At 34.0% G+C, this 15,806-nt stretch overlaps 1 protein-coding gene across 50 annotated transcripts in view; it reads left to right on the top strand.

Moving 5' to 3' along the window:
* Positions 1 to 6: 6 nt before the first annotated feature.
* Positions 7 to 15,806, top strand: part of LOC100749230 (calcium-activated potassium channel slowpoke) — a 107,540-nt gene continuing 91,740 nt past the window's right edge. For 37 of the 50 annotated variants that reach the window (XM_033318558.1, XM_033318576.1, XM_033318561.1 and 34 more), the window contains exon 1: positions 7 to 744. In XM_033318558.1, coding sequence (XP_033174449.1) covers positions 442 to 744 — 303 coding nt within the window. In that variant the 5' untranslated portion in view covers positions 7 to 441. The remainder of the gene's footprint in view (positions 745 to 15,806) is intronic. The other 13 variants (XM_033318592.1, XM_033318594.1, XM_033318595.1 and 10 more) reach the window with 2 other exon arrangements.

Raw genomic sequence — 15,806 nt, 5'->3', positions numbered from 1 at the left:
GCGTGCGTGCGGCGTGCGTGCATAAACAAAAAAAAGAAGAAGAGGAGAAGGAAGAGGAAAAGGAGGAAAAGGAAGAAGGAAGAAGAGAAAGAAGAGAAAGAAGGAGAACAGTTAGTATAAGCGAAAACGATATTAAAATTAAGGGAGAAGAAAATAGGAGAAGAAGAAGAGAGGAAAGAAAGAAAGGTTGATTAGTTGTTCGGTGGTAGTAGTGGTGGTATTATTGGTAGTGGTGGAGGTGGTGGTGGTGGTATTGGTAGTAGTAGTGGTGAGTGGGCGCAAACTGCGCGAAGCTAGTTCGTGGTTGAAAGCTGCAACGAAGCGCGAGGCGTGCAGAGTTGCAGCAGGAAATTATGAAGCGTATAAGGAGCGCTCCGTTGGCCGCCGCTTGTGATAGCTGCCGGTGAATGTGTGATCCGGGGGCAGCAGAGATCCACCGTAATGACGACCGAAGAGACGACCGAGCAGCCCCCGGTAGACGACTGCCTGAAGGAACGGAAATGGTGGTGCTTCCTGCTGTCGAGCATCTTCACTTTCCTTGCCGGGCTGCTGATCGTACTCCTCTGGCGTGCGTTCGCCTTCCTCTGCTGTCGCAAGGAACCCGAGTTCGCCCCAAATGACCCGAAACAGAAAGAGCAAAAGACGAGCCGCCAGGGCAAGGAGTTCGAGGGGACTTTTATGACCGAGGCCAAAGACTGGGCCGGTGAACTGATTTCTGGACAGACCACCACTGGACGTATTTTGGTGAGTTACTCTTCACCCGTTAATCTTCCTTTGCCTTTACTCCCTGTAAGCACACGTATCTTTTGCTTTCTCCTATCTTTGGTTATTCTGGTTAACTTTGGAACGAGAGGGAGGGAGAGAGAGAGAGAGTGAACGAGCAAAGAAAGTGGGTAAAAGAGAGAGGGAGGGAGAGAGAGAGAGAGAGGGAGAGAGAGATTCGCAAATAAGTAAGCACAATTGTTTTTTAATTTTTGTTGTTCGTTCTTACTTTTGCAAGTTTCATTTAGCGATAATTTGAAATTTAATTTTTGCGATGTTTTGTGTAGATGGTTCCAATTTTCTAAGATTACTTATTACATCATTGAGTTTTAAACGATCCAGATTATTACGAGTAATAAATGACCCAGAAATATTACGAATACACTATGATTTGTTCCATTAATATACGTTTCTTCATTCTGCTTACGTTTACTTGGTAGTCTGACGCGATTGATCTCGATGAATTCTGTCGTCATCTGCATAAATCATATTTAAATATATATTTCTGTATTTCTGTAGAATTACGCTGGTTTTTAATTTTTCACTGGATTGTACGCAGTTGTTGTTAGTCTTCGAGAAAAATAGCATAGATCGATCGAGGATTGAAGTATTCCACCAGACGTGACACGATGTTTCGATCGTCTGTGTGAGATATAATCTATGACACGGAGGGTTAAAGTACGAATTAGGCATACTTTATAAGGTTGCTTTTATCTGATAAAGGTTCTGATTTTGCCATAACTGTGCTTTTAAGAAGAAAGTGAAAAGCGATCGATCACAAACGCAAACGTGTTAGTGGGCCAAACTCTAGCTCCTCTTCTAGTTTCGAAAGACTATGTTTACGGTCATTACATATTACAAGTATTGGAATTCTTTGTAGGAAGAAAAAGAATATCATAGCTTTGGAATTTGTTGAAAATTTACGTATTTTAGATCAAGATCGATTTATCAATTGCAAACTAAATTCGATATAATATCACTCTTCAATTTATATTTCATGGTATCCATGTATAAGTGTCTGTCGAAAAACGATCGATGGCTAGAGCTAATTTTTATTCGTCATTGTGAATGTTTCACGTTATGAATCATCTTTTACTAGGTAAATATATTTTCTTCTATTATATCATTGAAACAGACTACGTACATGGTAGACTAACGTAAATATCGATTATAAAATAATTCTAATTTAATGCGTGATTTAAAAATTGTCTACTACAATTGAATAATATATTTTTTTAAAGTACAAGAAAGAGTTGAATAATAATTCAAGTAAATTACAATAAAATACAACGTTTTGATATCGTTCAAATATTACAGTACACAATTAATCTAAAATATTTTACCATTAGATAGATGTTGTTCGATCACAATTTCCTATGCTTTCGCCTTGTTTCCGTTTGCTGCTTATCTCATTAATGATCGATCGTAGGAAGATTGTATCGATGATTCTATCGCTGAGTATATACCATGTGTTTGCCTAGAAACTGTCTATAGAAAGAGGAAAAATTATTATAACCTCTACGCGCAGCTATATCATGTTATGTAGATAGATGGGTATACATGTACATATAACGCCATGTACAGAAAGTGAGTTCACGGCACGAGTTAGCTCGAGTATCGTAGCTGGTGACCCAGTTTTCGTTCGTGGAACCAGCACGTCGTTGACTGAAGTAGAGGGGTAGTTTCTACGCAGTGCGTGCTTTATCCTGTGGGGCGTGTTTCCAGCTTTTTTCGAAGCTTCACGATTCTATCATCTTTGTTTTATTTGTCTTGATTCCAAGCGAAAAAATACTAATTTGCAATCGACATTATAAAGAGAAAATCAAAATTTTAATGTAGTATGCGTCGATGGATATGCTAGATAGGTGTTTCATTAACAATAACTTTGATCAACTTATATTTGTTTTAAACTTGTCGAATATTTTTTTTAGTAATTTTTGTATCATAATAATTTCGTTATCGTAAATTTTTAAACATTTTAGTTTGGATGATATGCTATTATATATTAATCCTTTTTATTTTTATAATTTTGTATTTGTGGGGGTTCTTTGGTACGTAAACATAAAAAGTAAATTTGAGAAACTTCTTTAATTGGGAAGATAACAAGTTTATGGGTAAAAGTATTGGAACATTGAACAAATGCTTCGTAGAATAGTTATTTATAATTACTGGTTGTGTTAATTATAGCTTTACGGGATAACAAGCTGAAAACGAAAATTAATCCATTGTAAAAAAGAACGAGGTGTGAAAATTCGATTCAATTTGAATTAAAACATTGTTAGGGTGTATAACAAGAATCTATGATTTATATATTCTTAAATTTCCAATTTAAAATAGTGTATTTTTCTGATTAATCCGTACGTCTCTGAATATCTTCGTAATTAGGAATTCCAATATATAATTGGTTTCTAAATAATTCGCGTTCTAATAATCGATTCCATCACCTATTTTATTAACTTCCAGCATACATCGATAATAAACAAAATTAAATTCTATTAATTTAAAAATTAATATTAATAACATTAAATCATATTTCAATTGGCTAAAAATTTATTATGGGAACTAAATTTTTCTTATCATTAATCTTGTTTAGTAAATTTATATATTATATATGAAATAGAAATTATTAATTTTTATTTGAAAAGAAAAATGATCATAGCAAAGTGATCTCTCTGGTTAGCAGTCTTCTTCAATATGTGATATTTCTGAAACTTTTAAAACTCGAATTAGTTACACTGCGATTATGTTTGTCGGTTGGAAGTTTTAGCTTTGCAATAGGTACGTAACACAGATCTACTTTAGGACTTGAATTATCATTGCAGTTTCCATTCACATAACGTGTGCACTACTTTGAAGAAGGTACTTAGTTATTTTTATGCTTTCAGTTAATTTCCATAGTTTGTCCCATTTCGATAGATGCACATTGCACATACATTGCACATATATCGTGTTAAGAAGTGTGTTTCTAGGTTGGACGATAAATGAATCGAATAAATTTTGATATAAGGATTTATTTTTCCTCCTTGTATTAGGTCATCCGAAAAGTTTCTTTCGTTTTATAAGGAAATAATGGATGCACATTTTCCGTTTTATATTATTTTATCGAATTACGTATGATCTATTTTGTTCTATCAAAATAAAGATCACAACGTTCGACAAATTAGGTTTCATGTTTGTATAAAGATACATCGTTGTAAAAGACATGTCTGTAAAAGAAAGACACTTTTCGGACAACCTAATATTTAATTTATATCTACTATGAACTTTAACCATTGTCAGTATAATCATTCGATTAATTTTAGCGTTAAAAATTATGTCATAGTTATGTTACTTCTAATATCATGGTCAATTCAGCAAGTCCCAGAGTTAGAAGATCAATTGAGTTTACTTGTCAATTCAACGGGGAATCGCGTGTCTTTCTTTATTAAGCACGCGATATTCTTCGCGATACATTTTCTATATTCTCTTCGAATATAAGCTATGCCGCTTACATAATAGCGACGTGTCTTACAAAAGACAACGGGGTAGGTTTCTCTCTAATTTAATCCAGCTGGAACTTATCGCCACCAACGAACTGTTCCAACCAACAACCACACCGTTTTCTGAAGCAGATGACGCGCATGTCTTACTTCTACCACTAAGTTTTATCGAATTATAAAAAGCCTTATGTATATTGACATCTCTCTTAATTCAACTATTCGTTATATTTTTTATTGTAGATAACAAGGCGGTGTAACTTGAAAATAGATAAATATTCGTATTAAACACTATAAATAAATATCAAATATTCATAGCAAATAGTATAAATAAATATCAAATATTCATAGCAAATAGTATAAATAAATATTAAATATTCAGGGTAAGCAGGATAACATTCTAGTAAATACTGTTTGATTTATGCGAGTCAAAGCGTAATGCTGTGATTCATCTTATTATATGTATGTATTATGTATATAGGATATTAATAGAAGGAGAGATCCGTAACTCTACGCAGTTACCAAGTGTATTTCTAATGTAAAATTATGTTATAACATTGAAAAGTAAGTCCCAAAGGATATTTTTGTATATAAAATTTTTCCACTGTCTTGAGATCTACAATCACTACTTATAAGAACCTAGTTTTTTAAAATCACCGTGTATGTAGATCTTATGCGCGATATGTATGTATATTTGTAATTGTTCACATGAAAGGCAGCGTTCCCCTGTTTCCTTCTCGTTTATCTGAATCGAACGGACTATATTAATATTAAATGTGTATTTGTCGAAAACGATTATGATTATTATTTTTATACTTCATGTAAGGTATTGCAGAGATGCGTGATTTCCTCGAGTAGCGTTATTAAAGTAATAATGGGGTCGCTGTATTAAAGCAAGTGGAGGTAAAATCAGATCGTGATTTGTAATAGAAGCATGGCTAGTAAGGCTGGAAATAAAGTGGAAATCAGGAATAACAAAATTGCATCACAGGCTTCTCCCTAGAGAAAAATGAATTTAAAGATCAATCCAGTACACGTGCACTTGACTTATAGATAAGCGCTGTTATGAATTTCACTACAGACTGCTAGTAGTACATAACTGGTCTATACATACTTCAATGTCAGAGTTATTGATATTTATATTAATTCGTCCTTAAAGGTTCAGGATCAATACAATCAATGTAATAAATTATCGATGTATCGACTAAGATCAGTTTATTATTGTAGTTGAAATATCGTTCTTCTATTGACATGGTTTTAACGTAAGTACGACTAAGTAAGTAAAGTTGTGAGTAAAAAAAAAAGTAAGTAAGTATTGATAGCAATCATCTCTGACAAGTCTCTTGTATCCTATACAAAAAGTCACAATAATGGTATAATTAATAAAATTCGTAGTACCGCTTATCAATCACATGCACGTGTACTCGATTGATTTACGAATTCATTTTTCTCGAAAACGAAGCCTCTAACGTTATCTTGTTATTATCTTTTTTTATTCTACTTCGCGATTTACAGTGCATAACATGTAAAATATATATTATTCGGTTCTTCGTATATCAAAATGTAATAAAATCACATTAGATTAAAAAAATTGTATTGTTACCTTAACGAAATAGGAATCGGAGTAAAATTCTCTATTTAAACATTCCAATTAATCAAATTATTTGTCGTTGGTACATAAGCAGTCAGTCATAGCGTAAAAGGAGCGTCACGTAATACTTATCGTTAATTCAATGCCATACTGCCTTGAACATGCACTGCCTTGCAACTCTGTTATTATGCTGGTGCATCGACAAAGCTTTTTATCGATTCTCAGTTCCATGTCATATATACGTACACATATTATGTATTCTCTGCGCACGGCCCTTAAATTATGTGTTAACTTTTGTCTACCTTCCATCGCATTCTTAGGAAAAAACTACTTAATTCGATGCACACATTGATCGTTATCTGGGACGGATTGAAATGTTAAAATTTATTCACTTTCACTTCTATAACGATAATTGATTATTATCCTAATTGAACTTGATGTATTCCCGACTTTTTTGTTATTTGTTATGCAAATTTATATTCATATGGGAGAACTAAAATAGAGATCCATTTTATCAATTAAAAATTATAACTAACACTCTACTTAGTATATTTTGTGCATTTTTCTGTATTATATGCATCCTGTGCCTTTTCCCGTAAATCGATAAAAATCCATAGTTTAGTAGGTAATTTTCAATTAGAATATCGCGTTCGTCAAGTAACCCTTATTGAAATATTATTAATAGACTTGCGATTATATAAATTCTTTCGTTTAATATTTAATCCAAATAAAATTGGACTGTTATTGAAAGTTTAGAAACATACAAACGTCGTTTGTATTTTTTCCGAATACAAGAGGATGTTTTCCTTTGATCGTGAAATATTTGCCAAATCAGTCCTTCATCCTTCATCTCTGGATCTTTAGACTTTTTAGACTGTCAGCATTCCACCCTCTTTTGTAGTTTGGAATTAGTAAAATGATGATGCTGCAGATGTGAGTGATTTAGGTTCAGGAAGGAGTAGATTTCGAATTATACTGGCTATCTATGTCATGGATTTGTGATACATCAATCGTTATTAAGTATGCAGAAGCGAAGTGTTAGTAGCTCATTTAGCTCACATACGTGTAATCTTTCCTTCAACTATGAAGTAATTTTTAGGCTCTGGTTCTTGATTCGAGCGATCGATTGTAGTGAAACAAGCATTCAAGTTCTCAAATGAATTTCGAAACTCTTACAAGCAACTAAGAAAGTACTCACAATACTAAAAAGTTGTTTACATTAGTTTATGTTATATGTAAATGTTTGTATACTTTGATATTAGTAGCGCTAATTTAAATGAAAAAATATTTAATATGAAATCTGTGGTTATTGGTTCAATTATACTCTTCACTCAATAATAATTCAAAAACTATTATTTGCTAGGAATGGACGTATGATGAATGGGACTGTCGATATGTCAGTTATCAAAAACTGTCGATTTGTTAGAACGATTTCATACACGTGTCTCTTGTCCATCGTACTGAACGTTATATGGAACTATCGCCTCCATATATTTGCTTTTAGTATCGAATTATTCAATGACACTACGTGTACATACCACACATCTTACATTAAAACGTAGTAAATATGGTAATTTTTAAAATTGTTTCATTTCTATACTTACCTTTATATTTATGTATCTGAATTTTTAAGTAATTTTTAAATCCTTTAAGACTGGCACGATATGTAGCCTGACTAGACCTACCTCATTAACTCCTTTCTGTACGTAAGATGTAAGGTACTATTTAAAGAAATAGGAGTAGCCTTGAACTATCAAGAGAAGGTGATCATGCTAATGACTATGCTACGTATAACGTAAACGCCTAAGATATCACATCACAATGTTCACAACTACTCATTTTCTAGCATCGATGTAAAGTTTCAAATTAAAATGAACGTAATCTAATCGAAAATGCTTCAAAAAGAAGAACAAAGTATTAGGTTGTCCGAAAAGTTTCTTTCCTTTTACGAGGAAACAATAGACGCACAACGTTTTTTGTTTTATATTATTTTGTCGAATTACGTACGATCCATCTCGTTCTGTCGAGATAAACACCGCGACATTTCACAGACTTGGCTTCACGTTTGTATAAAGGTGCACTGTTGTAAAAAAACACGTTTGTGAAAGAAAGACACGTTTCGGACAACCTAATACATTCAACGTACCACCAATTGTATCGCAACTTTTACCACTTTTACGTTGCATCGTTTCATCAAAATTATTTCATCAAAGTGGACAATGACAATATGATTAAAACTCGTTGCTTAGGAAACGCCACGATAATTTTTTTCTATTGAACATTCTTATCGAAATAATTGATAATCGTATTCAATAGGAATTTGTTGAAAATTTTCGAATTCTATCCGGAGGTTCGGCATTTTAGCGTCTTTACAGTCCTCGACACGTACATATGGTTCTATCCCTCAGCGAGCATCAAGCGTCAATGCGAATGCAAATAAACTGCGGTTGCCAAGGCACACCCACTCCCTTCAATTACATTCAATGTGGGATCCACCCTCGTGGCGAGTGAAACGCGCATATAATCGCGCATACATAGGCGTGTATTATGTGCATACCGGTTTTGTCTCCGCGATATCATTATGATGGAGTTTCTATTTATGACGATCCTAGGAAGCAGGACGGCCATGTATCTATCCTAGCACTTTGTGTCGAACCTGCTTTTAAAAAAGTTTCTTCAAGACGATTCCCTCCACTCTACTTTCTACATCCAATGCTTTTATCTCTATTTTCTTGTGAAAAGAAACGTCTTAAACGTTTTGCACTATCATCGTAAATACAGCGCTGCAATATTCTGCTATCAGTTCGGATAAGTTTCTTTTATTCAGTTTATATATTTTACTCGCGTGTTTTTGCATATTTTTTGATGTTGAAATATTTATACAAAATTATACGTCAAGTTTAGAAGGACGTTAATTATCTATGAAAGTTTCATATCTTCTTTGCGTTCGAACGTTTGTTTAAGTTTCTGATATATTTGGACATTGCAATATGATCGAATAATATCGTAAACAACGTCACGAATGATGGAACGATGTGTAAATTATCTATGAAAGCTCGTCTTATTTTTTCCAACGCAAATTGCAAGGCAGCTGTATGCCGAAGTTGATTAAATTAAAATGCCTTAAATGAAATTTCCTGCAGCAACAAGGTGAAATTCCGAAGATTGCTCGAAGATTGATTTGCGTCAGAAACAATGGAATTCTTTAAGCAAGGTATTTAATGACTATTAAAACGTTGGAAAGAAATTGTAAACAACGGTGGAAGATAATGGTGGATAATGGTTTAAATAATGGCGGTAATTCATTAAGCCATGCTAAGTAATTGCGAAAAAAGTGAAGCTTTTATATGCCAAAGAACCGCATGAATTTATGAAATAATTTAATAGGTATTTTTTAAATTACTTATATATTCCCCCTAATGTCCTAAATTTAATTCATTTTTCATTGCGATCAGAGAATTTCCATAATTTGAAGAATCATTGTCTTCCTCACGCGTAAGATTGAATTGTATGCGTTAAACGTATACGTCGCATACATTTCTGAATGAAATTATTTATATTCCATTCTTCTGTGTTTATCTAGTGCAACGTTATAGATCTTCGAATCGAAGGTGACAGGGATGAATATACTTTTCTTTTTTTCAATTCTTTTTTCGTTTTCTCTCAAGCTTCGTTCATGACTCTAATAGAAATACTAAATTCGGATATGGTTCATTCGACGTTTTGTTTTTGAAATTATTTCCTTTCCATCTCAATTTCCCTTTTCCTCTTATGAATTGTCATTTGGCCGATCAAGTATTTGCTTTCGCTTTTTTGAATATTCTGGCTGAAGATATATTCTTAATTAGGATAGATGTGGTTTATTAACTTGCCCTCTGAACATACTGGAACGGAGATTCTCTATTTCTAAACAAAGTCAAAGAAGACGTTACAGGCTAAATAGTTTCCATGTATTTGGTGTTCGTGTCAATGAGTTATCCTGACTTGTGTTGCGAAATATTCGTTGCCAACACTTAACCCATTTGCACTTCCAGTTCTTGCGTAGTAGGTAATCAAGGAAAATTGCGACTTAATTTTAAAATACGCCGTTGCCTGTCCTTTCTGAATGTCAAAGTATATCTATTTATTACCGCTTCATAGAACTATTTGCATCGTTGTTTTTGTTTACTATATCAAATAACATACAAAATAATAGTATCAGTGTACTTAAAGAATAGTTTTTATTGCAAATTACACTCCTTTTGTCTATCAATATAATTAGCGATGGGCAAAAAAAGTCAAAAATGGAATTACATTTAACAAAAACAATGAATGGATATAACACGTATATTCTAGAATAATATGGTAAAATGTCTAGAAAATGTTTAGTATAAAAGTTATTATTATGATACTCATAACATGCTTATTTTCAATTTTCTTCTGTCATCTTCTGTTTGCCATGTGTCTTGCGTGTATTACATGTTTATGAACACGTATGTCTGTGCAGTAAGTAAAAATTCAAGGTAGTAAGAAGTTTACTCAGGCTGACGGTAGTCTTGGTCAGCTGCCGCAGCCATCAATGATCATCACTACTGGCCGGACTCACGTGTTAATCACTGATGGCCGTGACTACTGGCTATTGCACAATATGCACGTTACACATACTAAGCGACTGCAATAGTTCATCCGGTGTGTCGAGCCGGTGCATATAAACAAAACGTTTGCGTGTAAAGCACGCTATATATGTTGCAGCTCAAATGTCTTCTTGCACAATTCAATTAATCCTATTAGCGAAATTTTTACAAGTCACAAAGGTCGAGTTAATAAATTAACTCTATAATATATTTACTAACAAAGATACTGTTATTTGGCTGATGGTTTTATGTTCTATGTGAAATTGTAAAATTGCAAGAACTGCTTGTGCAATAGAGCTTGTCACTCGTCGATACGCTAATATCAATAGCTAATAAATTATCGTGTAGGAAGTTTCAGATATTAACTGGCAAATAGATGTTCAGAAATGAGATTAATTATTAATCATTAAAAAGTTATTATAACTCTTCGAAATATTAACAGCGAATAAATATATGGAATATACAATGGGAGAATAAATTAATATTTGCAAGAGTAGGATAGAATTCGTTTCGACTGTATTCGATTCGTTTCGAAATATTATGAAATAGGTAAATTACAAATTCGATCTTATTTCACTTAAATGATCGTGATGCGTATTTGTTTATAGCCGGTGTCTTTCTAGAAAGTATGTTACTATACTTGCTATAAGAAATGTTTAAATGCGTGGGATGTCAATCACCAATGGCTGCTACTTGTAGCGAGAATCAATCACGACCGAGGCGTGAAGCTCGACCGCGCTTCAACGCTCACTGTATCTGCCGGGCTTCTGATTTACTGAAAGCATAGTTAAAAAGCTATTAAATGCGTTATGTTACTTCTCGAAATCACGCAAAACTATACGAGCCCTAGGGAATTTGTGTAATATTACGCAAGATCGTGCAAATTCACGTAAGATCGCGCAAGATCTCGTAAGACCGCGTAAGAACGCGCTCAAGTTTTACAATGGTCCCATCATATCCCATAGAAAGATTATTGCAATATTCTTTTCAAGATAAACGCGTGTAAATTACCTATTTTCCCTGATTTATCGACCACTATTGTGTCTGTACAATTCGGCGCAAGATAACATCCGCGTGTTATCGTTCAAGATGGAGCCTGGATTCGAACGCGCGCAACCACGTGTGGCACTGCGCATCTAAAGTGGATCTGACTTCGGAAAGCGTAGAATATTTATTGATTAATTTTTATGCGTTTCTTTTTGTTATTTTGTATTTTTATTGCTGAATGTTCTGAATGCGCGCGTTTATATATTAACGGAATGCGGACTTTTATGTAGTTCCATATTTTTATGGACTTAGCTAAAAACGTGGGGTTTACATAGAGATTTGTTCCACCGGCTAAACAGGATTTATTTTAGATATTTTAAGTACTTTTGCATATTGCATTCCGTGGATTTTTTTCTTACATTTCTCATAAATGGATAAATATTATGTATGCATTACATATGCAGTGTATATATTAGTAAAAAGTAGGATCCACGTTTTAGTTGTTACCGTAATTGGTTTATGGAGTTCACGATTTATGCGTTAGCTGCTACTACAAAAGATATAGTCTCCGGCTATCGAATTAGAATCACGTACAAGGATCTAGTTTTTTATCTAGCATGTTATGTTATAAATGGCAAACTGTTCGACGATCGTCAGTAATCGTGAGAATTATCCAACTTTGTGGGGTTCTTAACTGTTATGGCTGTTCTTTAAGACGTACACTTGTGTAATTCCTGAAGTACGAGGAGAAAGGAAAGCGCTTCTTGACTCGATATACGCAGTTAAGAAAACAAATACCGAGATAGTCGAGCGGTATATGGGGTGATCTATATAAATATACAACTTGCAATGTTCTGTGTTACGAATCGGATATTTCTTTTGTATGTATTTCTCTTACATCGTCAAAGCGATCAAAAATGAATTTAAAGGAAGAAAATAAATAATTTAAAAAATAATATATCCGTAAGTATTTTGCAAATCTGTGTATATAACAATTGTATTACCTTTTTAAAGAAAATGTTATGTTTCCGCTCTTTTTTTATACATCGAATCATCTTGCTATTTTGCGTTAGAAATAAAATAGTAAATAAAAATAAAGTTAATTATTGTTCTCATGTAATCGTACATCGAAATGAATTATTTTGGATTTAATATAAAACTTTGATCATCTAACAATTACCGCATATTTTTGCAATTGAATTAGAAAATATCGTTGTCGATTTTATCTCTTTGATGGATAAAGAAACGATGTTTCTCGGATGGATCTCGCTACTTTGATCGAATATTTTACTTCTCGAATGTTCCATTAGATATGACACGGAGGAATTTCACGGAGGATTTTCCCAGTTAACGAGCCGATTTCATGCAGGACAAGATAGTTTATTTATTCGAATGGTATAATTGGAGTGTAAACTTTTAGTCAACGTCCCCAAGCAAGCGATTCGTTGCTCGACCTATATAACAAAATTTAACCTCTTTTTACGGATTGATATCTATTTTTCTTCGAACGTATCAAGCGATACCATATCTATCTCATTGGTTATTTAATTCGCATCCCATTTCTACCTCAACCGACGACAGATGAAGAGTTTTTAGAACTACTGATCGGGTTTCGTCCTTCGTATACGGTCTATTTTTGTGATTCTGAAAGCTGCGCTTTACGAATCTTTAATAAGTTCTTTAATAAGAATTTGATGTTCAAATGTGGATATGTTGAGCGACCTCTATACCGTGGAATATTTTATCGTATGTTCCAATTTGTCCTTATTTAGCTACATGTATATCATATTTCAATGCTGTTACCTGTAAAAGCAAAGTATCATTGATGAATATATAAGTATTATCGACTGTAGAATTTTCATTAATCCTTCCTCGTATATTGTAATAGATCTGTGGTATTGAGCTGCAACGTATGAAATGTTCATTTGAATGTGAGGTGGTATGTTGTCGAGTGCTGCCACAGTACTCCTTTACTAGTGATAACGTTTCTTCTATGTGTTGTAAAGCGTCAGCCGTTTTGTTATCAAACTCGTGCAGATGTTGCGCAAAGTCTTTGATGTGGCGGTGGATATATCGGTACGGTACAGAGCGTTTCTGTGTACGGTCGCAGGCCTCTGTTTCTCCTCTTTTTTAGTATGAAATGCTGATGGTGATGCCTATGAACTTTGCAATGGCCACATCACTTCTGCCTTGGTCATCGTCTCGTATCCTGTCACCTGCTTTGCGTGTCGACCGGAGGTGAGGTGTCGAGGTTTGCTGAAAATGCAAGGGCCGTTCGTCGTAGTGGTAGGTCCAGATTGCCACAGTCTTAGATTTGCGATGATGGAAGTCTCGGTAGCGCTATCACGGTCACACCTCTTTTTCGCTGTCGATCACGTCGGGGTCACCAATTTGAGGTGGTATGTTGTCGAGTGCCGCCACAAATGTATCAGACTTTTTATTTATCTTATATCAAGAAGTCATTTGACTTACTTACGATACGATTTGTATAGAAGTAAATGTCCATTTATGCTTTCTTATATTGCATTTTAGTATATCAGTAGTAATAGGCTCATGAAGCTTGTTTGCAAAAATGCAACAAATGACAATTTCATTCGTGAGTTTAAACTTGTTGTTGCCTATTATGCACAAATAACGTTACAATAATTTTTTAGAAAGAATATTACTGATGAACTTACTATGTTCATTTTGGGTCTTCCATATTTTTTTCTAACGGAGCTATTTAAGAAATACGAAGAATAAAAGCGTAATCACGAAGACTCTATAAAATTACAAATTTTAATTACGTTAATTTACAGAACCGATAAAGCTTTACACCGTAGAATAGGCAATAAATGAATTATTGTAGTTGTTCGAATTAAATTATCTACGTAAATTAAGTTAAAAAATGGAAGTAGAGAGAAATTAAAAGAGATTAGATTAAAAGGTATGATCATATTTAGAAGAAAAGTCGTTAGTTTCAGGCTGGCAGACAGCCAGTGTCAGGTTCAGGCTTGAGAAGAGATTCGGGGTGACGCTGCTGGTAGAGAACACATAACAATTGTCTGTACATTAGTCCAGTTGGAGCTAAAATGTTAGATAGGACTCAAAGCCTTTGTCCTTCTTCGTTCGACTGACACGATTTCGCTGTGCCAAGGCTTATTAAAGATAATCTAGTTTCCAGTTAAGAACGAGATGCATACATAGTTTATAATACGTGTTTACTCTCCAGATACTGGCGATGAGTTTCCCTCAAAACTTCATATTTCTAAATATTCGTTCATCTGCATCTGTGCAAATGTTGTTTGCATAATTGCATTAGCCCACTCTGTGGCTATGCGAATTAACTGAAACGAGTGCAAATCAGGCTTAGCCAAACGAAGCAAAGCTTTTTCCTACCTCGTTATCAACTTGTTAAGAATTTTTTTTGAATCATGTGGTCGTTTCGCCTATTCCCTTTATTTTTATTGTCGAGGTTTATCAAACGAGTAAATATCGCCGCTTCATACTGATAGTGGTACAATTTAAAACATGTAAATTTTAGAGAAGAGGCTTTTTTAAATTTACATTTTTGAAAATATCAAGTACAGGCCTTATTAATACAACTGTCCTCCGACGCAAAACCGATGGATTTATAAATATGCCGTTTTACATGATAAGAGCTTGAACATAGTGTAGACCTTGTATTCGATAAGCGCAGGTTTGAAATTGTTTGGGTTACGTTGCTATCAATGCCGAACAGCAGTGCGTGATAATTTAGCTAAGCAAAAGAAATGTTCCAGTATACAATATTTTCTATATAATTGGTCGAAAATCGGCACTCGGTGATTAATCATCGTGTACAGGACTCGATTGCATATAACGGATACGACTCGACATTTTATTGAACTTAGAAAAAGACAGTGCGAGTGAAAGAGAATGAGGTCCGAGATTCGGTTCGATGAAAAGAAACGTATCGATTAAACCGACGATTAAAATTAATTCTAATTAAAACAATTACAATATAATTGATATAATCATATAATAATATTATTATATCAATCGTATAATATAATTGATATGATTGATATAATTTGCAGTGTATTTGCTTATGTAGTGACATTAACTTATCTTCTTTCGTCTATTACATATGCATGTAAATGTGATTTAAACTATATCGTGTTTGATTTCATTTTAATCAGAAAAATTTCACAAATACTTTAGTAAAAGTTTAATTTTTAAAAAGTCAAAAATAAAAAAATCTAATCATTGTCTCGTGGGAAATTAGTATTTTTTCATGGATTGTTGAATTCGGTTCAGGTTACACTACTCAGTGATCGAATTTCGGAGTGAGTCACCGCGTGTGTCAAAGGGAACACTAGAATTTCTTTGGGGGGGGGGGGGTTCTTCCCCCAGTAG

This window comes from Bombus impatiens, unplaced genomic scaffold (genome assembly GCF_000188095.3).
Source record: "Bombus impatiens unplaced genomic scaffold, BIMP_2.2 scf_0102, whole genome shotgun sequence".
Classification (NCBI taxonomy): Eukaryota; Metazoa; Arthropoda; class Insecta; order Hymenoptera; family Apidae; genus Bombus; species Bombus impatiens.
The sequence above is the reverse complement of the archived record's forward strand: the minus strand, read 5'-3'. Positions and strand labels throughout refer to the sequence as shown.